At 47.4% G+C, this 14,575-nt stretch overlaps 4 protein-coding genes and 2 non-coding genes across 6 annotated transcripts in view; 5 read left to right on the top strand and 1 right to left on the bottom strand.

Annotated features, from left to right (window-relative positions):
- Positions 1 to 22: 22 nt before the first annotated feature.
- SPPG_07781 (uncharacterized protein) lies at positions 23 to 1,973 on the top strand. Its single transcript, XM_016755937.1, has 3 exons — positions 23 to 958; positions 1,036 to 1,587; positions 1,653 to 1,973. Exons 1-3 carry the CDS (start codon positions 248 to 250, stop codon positions 1,800 to 1,802), a joined length of 1,413 nt encoding a protein of 470 aa, XP_016605000.1. The 5' UTR covers positions 23 to 247; the 3' UTR covers positions 1,803 to 1,973.
- A 1,674-nt stretch (positions 1,974 to 3,647) lies between these two features.
- SPPG_10181 lies at positions 3,648 to 3,720 on the bottom strand. The gene has a single exon. It is a non-coding gene; the product is annotated as a tRNA-Arg (tRNA).
- A 1,467-nt stretch (positions 3,721 to 5,187) lies between these two features.
- Positions 5,188 to 8,169, top strand: SPPG_07780 (STE/STE20/PAKA protein kinase). Its single transcript, XM_016755936.1, has 7 exons — positions 5,188 to 5,414; positions 5,597 to 5,678; positions 5,747 to 5,935; positions 6,024 to 6,188; positions 6,258 to 6,641; positions 6,702 to 7,081; positions 7,152 to 8,169. Exons 3-7 carry the CDS (start codon positions 5,813 to 5,815, stop codon positions 7,936 to 7,938), a joined length of 1,839 nt encoding a protein of 612 aa, XP_016604999.1. The 5' UTR covers positions 5,188 to 5,414; positions 5,597 to 5,678; positions 5,747 to 5,812; the 3' UTR covers positions 7,939 to 8,169.
- Positions 8,170 to 9,007: 838 nt separating this feature from the next.
- Positions 9,008 to 12,363, top strand: SPPG_07779 (uncharacterized protein). Its single transcript, XM_016755935.1, has 3 exons — positions 9,008 to 9,290; positions 9,364 to 9,512; positions 9,653 to 12,363. The coding sequence occupies exons 2-3, from the start codon at positions 9,416 to 9,418 to the stop codon at positions 12,199 to 12,201; spliced, it is 2,646 nt and encodes an 881-aa protein (XP_016604998.1). The 5' UTR covers positions 9,008 to 9,290; positions 9,364 to 9,415; the 3' UTR covers positions 12,202 to 12,363.
- Positions 12,364 to 12,708: 345 nt separating this feature from the next.
- SPPG_10180 lies at positions 12,709 to 12,782 on the top strand. The gene has a single exon. It is a non-coding gene; the product is annotated as a tRNA-Ile (tRNA).
- A 1,073-nt stretch (positions 12,783 to 13,855) lies between these two features.
- Positions 13,856 to 14,575, top strand: part of SPPG_09498 (uncharacterized protein) — a 3,852-nt gene continuing 3,132 nt past the window's right edge. Inside the window, exons 1-2 of the mRNA XM_016757667.1 lie at positions 13,856 to 13,879; positions 13,949 to 14,544. Of these exons, the coding sequence (XP_016604997.1) occupies positions 14,108 to 14,544 (437 nt within the window). The 5' untranslated portion in view covers positions 13,856 to 13,879; positions 13,949 to 14,107. The remainder of the gene's footprint in view (positions 13,880 to 13,948; positions 14,545 to 14,575) is intronic.

Below are 14,575 nucleotides of genomic sequence, written 5' to 3'. Positions count from 1 at the left end.
CGCGGTGTGTGTTGAAATGATAATCTTTCACATGGGAGCGTCGGAGAGCCTGCCTTTGCAACCAACAGGCTTCCCCCCCTTCAACACATCCTCAAAAGCAACCTTACTGTGCGGCATTTTCGCAATTGACCCCCATTAACACACACGGCACAGAAGGAAACTCTTTTGGAATACGCAAGAAAACACACAAGAACACTTTACTTTCGCTTCGTACACTTTAAAACGAAACAAACCTGTCAGTCGGCACATGCCCCCTCTGCAAAGAGGTCCGCTGTCCGCTCACTGCGAATTCCAGCGGACGTCATATCCGCCACTGGTAGCTTTGAAGAGAAACGAGTCCGGAAAAGCACCAGAGCTTTCGTCCTTTGCCGTGACAAAGTCGTTACCGGTTGACGGCTTGACACAAAGAATACCCCGACGTCACAATGGCGATAACCTCCATCCACTCTTACTACCCGACATCCTAATCCCCATACTAACCTACGTACAAAATGCACGACACATACTGCCCGATTCTTCCAACTCCGACCTCCCATGCACCTCCGACACAACACTCCGACAACTATATACATGCGCCTTGGTTTGCCGAACGTGGAACATGTTTGCCACAAAAATGTTATGGAGTGAACTCCGACTGGATAATTTTTACACCTTTCGACGACTTTTGCGAACCTTTGCGCCAAAAAGTCGGTGGTTAGAGTTGAGGGAGCGCGGTCAGGACAGACTAGAGGCAGAGTGGAGAAGAGGCGGTGTTTTTAGTGTGATTGGTGCCGTATTGGGAGGAGTATGGGAAGTGAGCGAGAAACTTGTTAATCGGGTGGCAACCGATGGTGGAAATGGGGTGCCAACTATTGTGAAGGATTGGAATTTGTTACCCGAAATGTGGAGGTCAAGCTTGTTGACACCAGAATATACACATTTGTATGGAGGAATGGTCACGAAATTGGTTTGTTACAAGGTGAGCATTTTATTGTTTTTTCGAGACAATCTATTGTATCGCCGCACTCTGACCTATCTTGATTGCTCTCGCTGCAGCTCTCCGACATCACCGACGATCATATGATACCCATCCTACGTCAGTGCCATAACCTCACGCATTTGGAACTTGATTCTTGCCACATGCTCACAAATGCCACCATTGTCACCGCTGCCCACCATTGCTCTCGTCTAAGTCATCTATCAACACCCCATGTCCCCAAAATCACAGATACGTCCCTATCCGAACTTACTCGCTTCTCCCATAAAACCCTCGTACACCTCGACCTCCGCTTCTGCTCTCTCATCACTGACAAGGGTCTCTGTCCACTCTTTCGACGCTGTACGCGACTGCGTCACATCAATCTGGGTCGGAGGGAGGACGGAAACTGTGTTACTGATCGATCGCTGTACGTCCTGGCACGAAATTGCAAGTCGTTAGTGGAGTTGGGTTTGACGGGATGTCGAGTAACAGACGAAGCCATTGGGCTGGTTGTCGAAGAATGCGGAGAGTCCTTGAGGACACTGGAAGTAAATTATTGCCCCATAACGGATAAGAGTTTAACACGCATCAAGAGCCAGTGCAAGAAGCTGGCAGTTTTGGAAGTCAAGGTAAGGCCCAATTGTCGTTACCATTAACTACTCCCGACTTTTTATATCAATCATGGCTTTACAAGGGATGTGTATTGATATCGGACATGCGACCTCTGTGGACGCTCATCCAACAACGGGTGCGCGTCGAGCTATGCCAGGATCTCAGGACGCGGATGGTAGAAGCTGGATTGGCGGGAATGTTTTCAGCAACATCTTTGATGGGAGGAATGTAATATTAACATTATCAGCAGTCTCGAGCAAGTCTTGGGATTAAATGTGAATGGGAAGGCTTTTGCTGAAGATTTCAAAAATACGAGTAGGAGTGCCAGAGGAATTTCCAGGATAGTTCTGGCCATTTACTCCCTGTATAATCTTTTCCGATCTTATCTTATTTCATCTTGCGCTTTGTCTGTTGTTTCTGTTCTATGTTTTTGGATACGAGTCCTATATTGGCTAGTTTTTCATTCCTCGAACTCACTATTCGCGGCCAACTCAAACGGCTGCTGACGCGTCGCGCTGGTGTGGCTGACTCGCGAACCGCCCAGATGCCCAGATGACATTCCTCAATACAAACGCATACCTATTGGTTTTCACACAATGGGTGGGATCTATCCGAAAACCGCGGTCAATCGTGCATCGACTGTGGATAAAGCTTTGACTGCAACGCGCTTTCCAGTTCTCCCTAAACGCTTTCGCCACGTTTCGCCGACGATATGTCATCGAACGCCGCGCCGCGGGAGCTGGCACTATGGCATACCACTTTTACAGTAACATGACCTAGTAAGCCTGTGACCGACCGTACGCTTCCTAGGAGCAGAGAATGAGGGCATGCGGACGACACGTCTCATCTTTAGCCTCGCTGGAATAGAGCTTGGTCTCAGTTCTGCCGGTAACACTATCGTTCAGAGCGAACATTGATGACTGCCGATTCTGCCGTATAGTATTATTCAAATATCTGCTACCTCAACCGCAGTCTTGCTCCCAAATCCCAATTGGTTGAATCAATACTTTGCCATTCATTGCACGGTGAAATCGTTCCAAAACCCTTGTTGGGAGCACTTTACCTATATTTCCAAGAACTCTGGCTTCATCGACAACCTCCTTGAAAGTGCGCAACGGCCCGATGTAGTGAGGAATTGGGAAAACGCAAATAGCGCTTGCCATCCGACATTGCTCACCAGGGGCAGAGCGGGAAGAAAGCGATCATTTTGAATCTCAAATGTGAGCATCTGCGATCAATCGCGGATAGCGATGTAGTCCTAAAGGTGTCCTTTCGCGGAAAAGATGAGTTTGGACGGAATGCAGTAAAACGGGATTCCGTAAGCGTGCAGTTACTAGATCCGAGCCAGATGTGGATACATTCCAGCGGCAGAGGGAACACCACCGCATTTTTGTGACTTTTGGTCTCATGGCAATAATTTGAACTCCTGGCTGGACCGCCTTCACGTTACACCCTCCCTACACCACGACCGTCCCAAATCGCTCTATTGTGGCTGTCAGAAGCGGGGCTATCGTCCACACCCAAAGCAGCCTAGCATGAAGCTCGCACGTCACAACTGCACTGTCATCACCAGATGATGTGCCTTGTTAGGATCTCTGGATTTGCGATGCATTGCAAAGCACACGCTTAGAAAACTAGTGGAAAGAACATATGCGGCGCCGATCATCACACGACACTGCATTCGGATGCACTTTGGCAGGCTGTTGCACGGGGTCCGGTGCAACCACACACCGCCAGTAGCGTGTGTGCTCTGCAGTAAGCGACTATAGAGAATTCATTGTCCACTGTGACGTTTAAGCGAACGGTATAACGTTACATCTGGATCTTTCGGGCGACTTACATTAATTGAAGCCGGACCGTAGGACGATACTGGAATCACCTGCATAGGGCGGCGTGCAAGGCATACTCAAAACACGAGGATCAGTGCTCGCATCGGTTGAACCGAAGCAAATGATGCCGCCCGCAAGTTGCGATGTATGTGCGTAGTTCCGCCATATGCGAATACGTAGAACGCTATGCAAAAAGGAAACGATCTTTGTTAAGGAAAGGGCAAAAAATGTTGTGAGCGCAAAGTTTACGAGCCTACCAGGATTCGAACCTGGAATCTCCTGATCCGTAGTCAGGCGCCTTATCCATTGGGCCATAGGCCCATACATACCTGTGAGGGTCTTTGCCCTGTATTGTCAATCTTAAAGCAGATGAACGTATACGTCTGCGGAGGCGGGTCAACGAGTAGTGCCATGGCGATCAAGCACGCTGAACTCTCGTTATGCGATCGCACACCGACCACCGTCCCTTTGCACTATTGTATACCGCGGCTTCCTTTTCATATAACCCTGTGTATGATACTCCGACTTGTGTCTCAATCACGCCGAAATTGCACGGAAATTATGATTTCTCCTGTGGCTACACTAGATATGGTGGTGTTGTGGTACTATAATATCACTCTAACAAGAGTGACGACTTACATTCTGTAAGTTACAGTAAGATCTCTATTGAGATGTATCCCTGGTCATTTGAGGGCACCTGCGCAGGTGGTTGACACTGAGACAACCTGTATCGTTATAACATTGTACAAAGCGCCAGCTTTCCGATCAGAGCTGGCATGAGTCTTTCCCTTCTGCTATTGCTCTTGAGAATTTTTCAGTACCCGTAAGATCTATGGACTTTTTTCCAAGCTGTATAAACCCATACCAGACTTGCATGCAGATAGCGTGTAAAATTCAGTAACATCTGCCAAGAGTGCTCGCTACCAAGTTCAGGCAGTCTTCCAAATGAAAGAATAGCTAAAGACCAGAGCCGCGCTTCACTATTTAACCGATTTGAATAAAGCTGAAGTGAAAGGTGCTTTATTGGTCAGAACAAAGGAATGTTGGACTGCTGTCTGATCCAACAATCCAGACTTTGCGTAAATCCATCCACATGGACGACGTCGGCTTGTCTCCAGTCTGTCATCTCCATTAGCGTCGAGGCCAGCAGACCATGTCACGCACACATAGCGCCTGGAACCGCGGCGCGATGGTTAACAAAAAAGTGAGACACATGCCACTATTGACACAAAATGACATTCCTGTCGGCCGTCTTCAGCAGTCAGAAACACTGCCCTTTTGTCATGTCACCAGCACACTCTTATTACCTCTTGCGTAAAGAATATATACACGTGAGCTTAACCAGCAGAAGTCAGAATTCACATCATGTGCCAGTTGACACACGTCCAGCCGACTGTCCAGACTCTTTTCGGAGGATGAGCTTTGTAACAATGTTGCGAGTATGTCTGGCGAGTAAAGACGGAGGGTCATGCCTTGGGGCCATTGTATTCCCATCCCGATCCTCTTGTCCGAATCTTGCCTTAAAGACAACGGCTATCACACCCGCTTAATCAAGACAATGGAGATATCTGTTAAACATCCCGTTAACAAAAACCTTTCAAAAAAACAAACCATGCGAGTTTAATTCCCCCTCCTTGTTCAGAAAGCGCCCTTTGTAAAACTTGCCATTTTTACGGCGCCATTTCATATTCCTATATTTGGTAATCAAATAAGGCGGTCCATCACAACGTCACACAGACGGTGGTGGTGGGGCTTTCGACCCTTTTGTGCCAAAAGGAGCAAGTTCCAAGGCGGACAAAGCAACAGCTGGTTGGGACGGACAGGCTTTCTTTTTTTTTTTTTTTTTTGCTTGTCAGTTGAAGGCAGCGCAATCTGTGCTCGGTTTTGACAACGGCTGTGACCATACTCCGTTCAAACAACCTTGTCGGCTGTGGACTTGAGCAATCGCGACTGACCTTTCCTTCTGGAACGCGATATTGTTTGTCGGGAGGTGGAGTGTTTGGGACGGTACCCAGGTGTGTGCAAGTGCCAGTAGGAAATCGATGGGCGACGGAAACGTTCAAAATATTCTGTCACTTTTGCGCAACAGCCATTGTAACTCTGTCTATCCTTCTTTTGTTCCCTCTGCTCTCCTGCCATCGCGCTTGTCATCACAACCTTGTCGCTGGCGGTTACAAACTCTTGGCGTTGTGGACAGAAGTGTAAATAGCATATCGGGGACCTGGATATTATTACCGCATCGGTTAAACGGACCAAACTTGCGCTAGTTTTGTCTATTAGTAAGATTCTATTCCATCTATGGACCGTTTATATGCTTGAACAAAACTCTAATGAATACCTGAACCAGACAGCGAAAGTATCTCTATCAGTCGTTGAATCAAACTGAAAGGCCCACCAAACAAGGAGCGTGACCATGTCGTCTTATGTGGTGAAGAGGGGTTATTGTTCAGTTCGAGAAGATGGGTTCCGCTCGTTCATGTGGTCCAAGCGGTGGCTGCTATTGAGAGAACAGACGTTGACCTTCCATCGGAATGAGGTACTTGCACTTGTCCAGTAGAAAGCGGAACGCACTGGTTCTGGCTTGGGCCGCCGGGACATTGGCTTATGCAGGCTATGCATTTTAGAACACATACCAAGCATTGGCCCTCATATTTCTTAAAGAAGTGGAAGCGGTCAATCGGACAGAATTAAAACCATACTCGTTTGAGATTGTGACAAAAGAAAAGACTTACTATGTCTCATGCAAGAGTGACGAGGAACTTTACTCGTGGATGGATGAAATCTATCAGGTAAGCTACTGAAGAAATTACGTATCCCATCCTCTCGTCCTGACCCATGATATGTTTCCTTGTTTTCAGCGATCTCCGTTAATGGGTATCTCAAATCCTACCAACTTTGTACATAAGGTTCATGTCGGTTTTGATTCGGATAGCGGGCTATTTACCGGTTTGCCAAGGGAATGGAAGTCGCTCCTAGAATCCTCGAATATCTCAAAGGAAGAAATGACCAAAAACCCGCAGGCGGTTTTGGATGTTCTTGAATTCTACACTGAGAATATGGGTCGAGGGCGGGACGCGCCAAGGTCACCACCACAACCTAGACGAGCTGAGGAGCCACCACGCTCTCGTCTCGATCCTGGTAGTGGTTATTCCTCACAGCAGAACGGTGGTTATGGATCACCAGCACCTCCAGCAAAGGCCACTTCTCCGTACATGACGCCTTCGTCATCACCTAACCTTTCAGTAAGTTTACTCTATTTTATTCTCCTGTGCCTAGGTATCGGAGTGTTGACCACTCTTTAGCAACGTGTTGTGCCACCCCCGCCATCAAGACCCGCAATTGTCCCCCGACCACCTGAGACATTGGATCGCACCCGAGATCGACAGCAATATGCCCCACCGCCTAGCCAGCCAGCGTACCCCAATGGGAGCGCTTACACAAATGGGGGCTCTTCGCGACTACCGCCCCCGCAACCATCGCGGCCACAGGATGTGCCGGCGCGTCCTCCGGCTCCAGTTAAAGAACCATCTGCTCCAACTGCAGCTCCGACAAAGAGCCCAAAAGGCCGAGACACACGATTGTCGACAATGTCGGAAGCACAGATTATGGAGAAATTGCGAGCAGTGGTTTCCAAAGGAGATCCGACCATTCTTTATGCCAAAGTCAAGAAAGTCGGTCAAGGGTATGTGATCAGCATGCGGTTATCACAGACTCGAATTTTCGTGCTCATCTTAACATTTGATCGTTTATAGAGCATCTGGTTCTGTATTTGTCGCACGTAACACGGGCAACAACACAGTGGTAGCCATCAAACAGATGGACCTGGCTAACCAACCTCGTAAGGAGCTCATCGTAAACGAGATCCTGGTAATGAAGGAGAGCCAGCATCCAAACATTGTAAACTACCTCGACAGTTTCTTGGTGAAGAGCGAGTTGTGGGTGGTCATGGAGTACATGGAGGGAGGGCCATTAACCGACATTATTGACAACAACACAATGAACGAGCCGCAAATCGCCGCAATCTGCTGTGAAACCATAAAGGGTCTACACCACCTGCACAATCGTAGCATTATCCACCGAGACATTAAGAGTGATAACGTGCTTTTGGACTCTGAAGGACACGTGAAAATTACAGATTTTGGTTTCTGTGCCAAACTGACTGCGGATCGGGGCAAACGTGCTACAATGGTCGGTACTCCTTACTGGATGGCTCCGGAAGTCGTCAAGCAAAAAGAATACGGTGCAAAAGTTGATATCTGGTCCTTGGGAATCATGGCTATTGAAATGATTGAAGGCGAACCGCCATATTTGGAAGAAGAGCCACTTAAAGCGCTTTACCTCATTGCAACGAACGGTACTCCTACGTTGAAAAGCCCCGAAAAGTTGAGCGGCGTGTTTAAGAACTTTTTGGGACGGTGTCTGGAAGTGGATGTTGCTAAGCGGGCCACAGCAGATGAGTTGCTACAGCATCCCTTCTTGAGAATCGCAGCGCCGTCGAGTGCATTGACTCCATTAGTCAAGCGAACAACCAAAAAGTAGGTTGTTTTCGTTGGGTGGCTTTGGTTACGTTAGCGAAGGATATGGTGAAGTTTATGGCCGATAGAAAATCTTCCTTTGTGGTGGTCCGCAATATCGGCGGTCGCGAGGATGATGATATCTCTTCTTGTGTTAGCATTAGATTGAGGACGATATGTTGTCTACTTGTAACCTGATTTTTTTTTATGGCTGCAATACGTAAAAATATGTGCCTTTTTTTTTGTTCTGCATCGCTAGATTTCCAAGCTGCCTTAATGACCCTTATATCTTATATTTATTGTATATGTCGCAACACGGTTATAATACTCCATGGTAATTAACACAGGCGATGGAAATAAAGGGGATGCTGGGAGGCGTCCACACCCGTAGAAAACCCCTATTTTCCTTCGTCATTGAGGATTGATTTGCATATCGTTACGACTCTTGTAAACTGCAAAAACAATTGGAAAACTGCACAAGTACATGCAGCCGCCCACTAGTTACCCAGTTATTCCAACTTAGTCTTCTTCTGTGCAGGCAGGGGAATGCCACGGCTCTTGACTACGGTATGGAATATCTAGTTTTTTTTATATTTCCGTCCCTTATATCCTAGTCCTATCCCTCCTTTTTGTCTGCCCATGTGCTTTGCCCCCCATGTCGGAGTTACATCAACATTAGTCAGCCATGTCGTCTTGCAGGCAACCACGGATACTGGCATAATGTCCCGTGCAATGCTTTGTGTGCAGCGTCATTTACTAGACACTGATTTTCGACACTCTGCACGCCCCCATTGCTCAAGTTTTCGTACGTGTTCTTTTGTTCCATCTTGGTTATCGTTGGACTGGCATTCAAATTGTATTGCTTTGTACATAATTTGACATTTGGGACACGGATACATCACTTTTACATGCATGTATGCTATCGTCTACCTCACCTTTGCTTGCTCCATTTCCTCATATCTATTAAATAAAATAAAAAAAAACGTATTGGGGTAAGTTGAGAGACACGTGACTGTTAACCAAGTAAACTTTCAACTCTTTTAAATTCTGTTGAAATTTCAAGCACTGGACTTGCCCCCCTGTTCGCGTCTCGCTTTTTGTTGCACACTTTTGGGACTTGACTTGCTTTAATCCCGTGGCTATTCTTGGGACTTGCCCCCATTCTTTTGCCTACTTTTACGACTGGTTTTTTATATTCTGACATCAACTCAGACGTTCAAGAATTTGTTAAATAATCCGTCCTCGTGCTCCCACTAGTGGAGGGAATTTAAAAAAGGCTTTCGGATAATTGCCGCCGTTTGGTTCTTCAAAAAAAAAAGGCCGACTCTTATTTTTGACCTACGGAAATTCAACCTTTGAGCAATCCTGCTACATTTAGTGAGCAAACAAGTGCACTGGTATTCCTTGACTCAATTTTATGGTATTAATCCTTTGGCACAACCACATCCAGCTTCTTTCTTTTTTTTGTTTTGCTTTCGGACGCTTCATTTCTGCGCTGCAGAATGGCAACCGAAACGGAACAAATCAAGGCTGAAGAGCCTTCACTGGTAGACGGTCACAATAACTTTAGATTATTCGGCGACAAGTATGACTCGGATGGTAGGTTTTACATCGTTTGCTGTGGAGCAATGCTCCGTTCTGTTCCGATAATGCCATTGGTGTGAGGGTTTGGGTATTTCCTCATCTTGTTTCTCACCTGCTGGTTTCTGTTCCTTCTTTCCCCTTCTTTAAATCCATAGGCTCTGAAGTATGGTCCGATTTCTCCGATAACGAAGACCATAGCGCTGCCGTCTTTATGCGCCATCCACTGGTTAAGTTTCAACCAAAAATAGAGCTTTTTCTTGAAAGTGAGCCTTTTACGTATCCAGTGCTTGTGCCAACGAGCTCGTCCGAGACGGATCCATCCGTCTCCTCCCCGGAAAAACCCAGCCTTGATACATTCTCAGCGTCAAGCGATATCCCTCACTTGTCACTCCCAGCGCACGAACCCAAGCGTCGCGGTCGTCCTCCCAAAAGCCGCGGCGGCGTCCCAACATCGGCTGCGCAGACTGAAATCACCTCGACGCACCCCGCAGCAGCAGAAACTTCACACAGCGAAATCCGGCGTTCTGCACGAGTCACTGAAAAGATAAAGTTCCGTGAACGGATGCGAGAACATGAGGAGCTCATGGGTCGCTGGCATCAGCAGGGAACATCTGAAGAAACGTCCAGAGTACTTACAAGGAAACGCGGCCGACCGCCAAAAGCTCGATCCGATTCGGAACCTCAATCAAGGTCGCCCAAAAAGTTGAAAGAAGCGAAAAAGCCTGGAATTATTTCCGACGGTCGCAAGACTTTCCCAACGGCTGTACCTGGTCAGCTACCTCCCGCCACATCCAGTCCACCTGAAGATCGTTCATGGTTCTCCTACAACCGACCCGGAGAGCTTGTCTGGGCTCCGATGAATCATCCCGCATCTACCGATATGGATGCTAAGAGAATGTGGCTTTGCCAGGTCATTGCAAGATGGGATACTAAAGGTCAAAAACCACTTCAAGCCTTATCATCAATTGTCCAAGAAAAGTACTTTGACTTGACTCCTAAAAGACCCCGTTGCAAACGTACTTCGGACGTTCTCGATACCCTAGAATCACCATCCAAAAGAGCGAAAACCGAGAAGGCCTTGCCAGACGGCGAAACAGCATCATCCACAATCAAAAATTCATCCACACCGGCAGCATCACCATCATCCTCATCGTTACCTGGACCTTCATCGCAACCTATATTCAAAGAGCCATATCCTATTCCAAAGCAGAAGCGCCCGCAACAACCGCGCGAACGTACTCCTTACGCCATTGAACCTGAATTAGAATCAATTGAAGATGTACGTGCATCCTATTCCAAAGGGTCCAAGGGCTATAAGGGCTGGATATGGGGTTGCCTGAGCCCAGAGGATGTGAAGGGTATTGGTCCAGAGGACCTGTGGGAATTTGACCACAAGCGAACCCGCTCCAGTGTCGTCGACACTAGCAGTAAGAAGAGGAAGCGTAAGGAGGGTTCAGCGTCCGGCAAGGGAAAAGGAAAAGGCGTGCAGCAGTTTGTTGAACAAGACTACCAGCAAAAGAAAAACAAGGCGGATGAATCTGATGAATCTGAAGGAAAGGAAGGAAAGGACCAGGAACTTGACGGTGGAGAGGAAGCAAGTGACGTTAGCGAAAGTAAGATATCCGAAGCAGGGAGCGAGGTCAGTTTGCTGGACACCATCCAAAAGGAAGACAAACGGGAAGAGCCTGGTTTACAACCGTCCGCGGCTCCTGCTGCTGAAGAGGCGGCATTTCTACCTTCATCAACGCCTGGGCACCACTACATTCTCCGCCTTCTTCCACATGCCCCTTTACTGACCTTGCCAACGCCACGCCGTCTTCAAGATGCCAACTACCAGGGCGAATATTACATCCAATGTCCAGCATCAAAGGTTGTCCCGTACCTCAGCCAAAAGCCCCATATCACCGATGACGCAGTTTTCAACCGTGCCGTCACCCAAGCCATAAGCTTGAGTACGGGGTGGGCCGCGCCGGACGAGCATCACACCGCCGAAAGAAGGTGGACCAAATCTCCAACAGGATTTGGCGATGTCGTTGACATTTTTCTCAACGTGGATGTGACTTTGAAAACCGTGAAAGCAGCAAAGAAAACCAAGGACGGTGCTGGGAAAGTTCCAGAGAGCAGCTTAGTGGCGGGAGAGGGTGAGAGCACTGCCACGGACTCGGAAATCGATAGCCAACGAGTTTCCCCCATCAAACCCGGATTCGTAGAAACTAGCATTAAGCATGTGCGCTTGGGCGCCGAACGCATCAGCGTGGGCGAGCTGATTCGGCTGGTCAAACCCTTCCGCCAACGCGGCCGTCCTTCCCCTATTACCCGGGACCCCACTGAAGTCCAAGAACAATTTGAATACATGGAGGTGACTAGCATCACTCATGTCCATCCCGAACAACTTTCCAGTCCTACTGGCCTCAAAAAGGACAATGACGACATCCCAAACTCGACGGTGCGGCTTACCGGAAAAATCTACGTCCGTGTTGATGCTGAGACGAATATAGTGCTCAGCCATATCGATCAGAGGGCATCAAAGTGGGTGAAGACGGGGGAGCTGAGGACGGTGGACCGAGAGCGGGTGGGAGGCAGATATTATGAACAAGTCTATGTGGCCGGGCGCATGCCGATTGTTGAGGAGCAGACGTGGGATGGAGAGGTGAGAAAGTCCAAATTGACAAGGAAGGTTGCTGTATTGAAGACGGGACGATGAGGAGATGGCAAATGCAATTTATACCGAGATGATCTTTTCTTATTTATTCTACAGTAGTTTTATTTATTTTTTTTATTGCATTGGACGATACCCACACAATACACAAACACCAGATATCAGATGGATTCAGTTGCTGTCTATTGATTAACCTGGAAATTTTAACGGGACAGTAATAACTTCCAAGCGGACTATTATCGCGCTGTATTCCAGTTAGAAGTTTATGAAATAGTAACAATTTGCGGCAACAATCCTGTGCAGATTCATATTTAAATTTATGCGCATAGCGAGTAGCGGGAGCCGCATAAACTCATGTTAGATACTCAAGAGACCGAGTGCCTGCGGGCTAGTAAGATTATGCAAAATTCTGTTACGGTGACTGCATCTTAGCTACTGAATGCAGGAGCATTAATCTGTAGGTGAATTTTGGTACCGACCAAAGAACTACTTTAACTGGAGCGTCAAAGATAAGTCATGAATATAAACATATCAGTTATAGATAACACGACAGCTCCGCTAGCTCAGTTGGTTAGAGCGTGGTGCTAATAACGCCAAGGTCACAGGTTCGACCCCTGTGCGGAGCATCCATGGAACGCAAGAAAGCTTTTTTCCGTTCTTCTCCGTTGCCTATAATTTTGGGATGGGACATGTTGCGCATGCCTTATCACATATACTTCACGTGAATTCAGTTGTGTGATATAACAATCGTCTAAAACATTTGATTTTGACTTTGTGGGGATAGCTTATGGGGTAATGCGTTCGTTCTCAGTTGCTGAAAGGCACAGAGTTCGATCTCCACATTGCGCGGGACTGCAACGCTTTGTGAAGTTACAAGCGCGCTGTAATGTCACAAGGGGTGTCAGTCATCACCGCGACACAAGGGGTCAGCTCAAAAAGGCTGGTATCCGGTCGAGCTGAACTTCTGTGTATCCCCCCAGTGGATCTCGGCGAAGAGCATCTCTTTACCGAGAGCTTATTCCGCTGGTCCCATTTTGCTAAATGCCTGCTAGATTAGATAAATCCTGAAGAATTCTTTCAATCCAGGAAAATCGTAACTACTAATACATAACCTTGCCAATTTTGACAACGACAAGCTTTGCAGAAAGTATCAAGGCAACCTCACAAGTATATTTCCTTCATTTACTTGAGTTCCATGCATACACAGTGTTAACACTGTGTGACCAACTGTTCGCTAAGGAATGGGATCTAAAAGCAGAAACGTTATAAACCTGTCCATACAAATATTGATAATGAAAGCCGCATAGAAGAAAATCTTGGCTTTAGAATTGCTAATGCTGACGGAGGGTATGTTATGTAGCACATTACGACTCGATTCCGTATCGACATTATTCTGTTCGTCTTTGGACTTTCCATCATCCCTTTCTCAGAAATAACCATGGTATCTAACTAGCGCTTAGTCGCGTGGTAGAGATGTCGTTCTAAACTTCAAAGATCTGTCAGTTTGAGGCTGCTTCCCTGTTGTCATAAACTTTGCAAGTCTTTTTAAAGTAACAATAAACATGGCTGACGTAACGGTGGGATATGGACTAGCTATTTATATCACTCTTGTATTTCGCCATTTTAAGTTAATATCAATATGAATCACAAACTTGTTTGAAGTCTACTTTTTACCTTATCCAAAACGTTTGGTCATCATCGCAGGATTTGTTGCAATGGATAAGCCGGTAACCACAAACATTTCTTTTGGAATCAAGCAGAATTATCTCATATCTCCAGCTCTTTCTTCCAGCATTCACAACCCTCCAGTCGTGTTGCCAGCGCCAATCCCTCACCAGCTGCGTCACCCCGTATCAATGATCGTCGTAGACCACTTCCCAATGTGACGGGTGCTCAGGGAGGTCCACCCGATCCGAGATCCCCGCATCTTCCTGATGTACCTCCATTGGACATGGAAGGATACCTTTATCCTCCAGCCCAACAATATACCCCATCTGATGGACAGGCCGCCAAAACATCCGTATCAGGACCGAGACCAATGCGTTCTGAAAACGTGGGTGTATCTTCCGCAAGAAGATCTCAAGGTGAAATCCAGCCAGCAGTAGTCATGCCTCCGCCAGGTTTCAATCCATACAGTAGGTCGGGAACGGGATCTCATCCCGCATCTCCTACCCCACCAAGAGCTAATCTTGGTGGAAATGAAAAGAGGGTTGAATTTCCATCTGCTCAAGCTAGTCCGCGACCTTCCGCACCATCGTCCCCAGCGCCTGTACGTCCCTCTCTCCCACATCCCCCATCCCAAGATACGTTGGCGAGCAGTCTTCGCGTGTCTTCTGCATCCACAGATGCTAGTGTTTTACCGGCCATCGCTATGCGAACCGTTTCGTCGTCGCGTTCCCCTCAAAACTGGGAACTTTTG

The sequence above is a fragment of the Spizellomyces punctatus genome (assembly GCF_000182565.1).
Source record: "Spizellomyces punctatus DAOM BR117 chromosome Unknown supercont1.17, whole genome shotgun sequence".
NCBI classification, from domain to species: domain Eukaryota; kingdom Fungi; phylum Chytridiomycota; class Chytridiomycetes; order Spizellomycetales; family Spizellomycetaceae; genus Spizellomyces; species Spizellomyces punctatus.
Note: the sequence above shows the minus strand (reverse complement) of the source record. Positions and strands in the feature narration are given on the sequence as shown.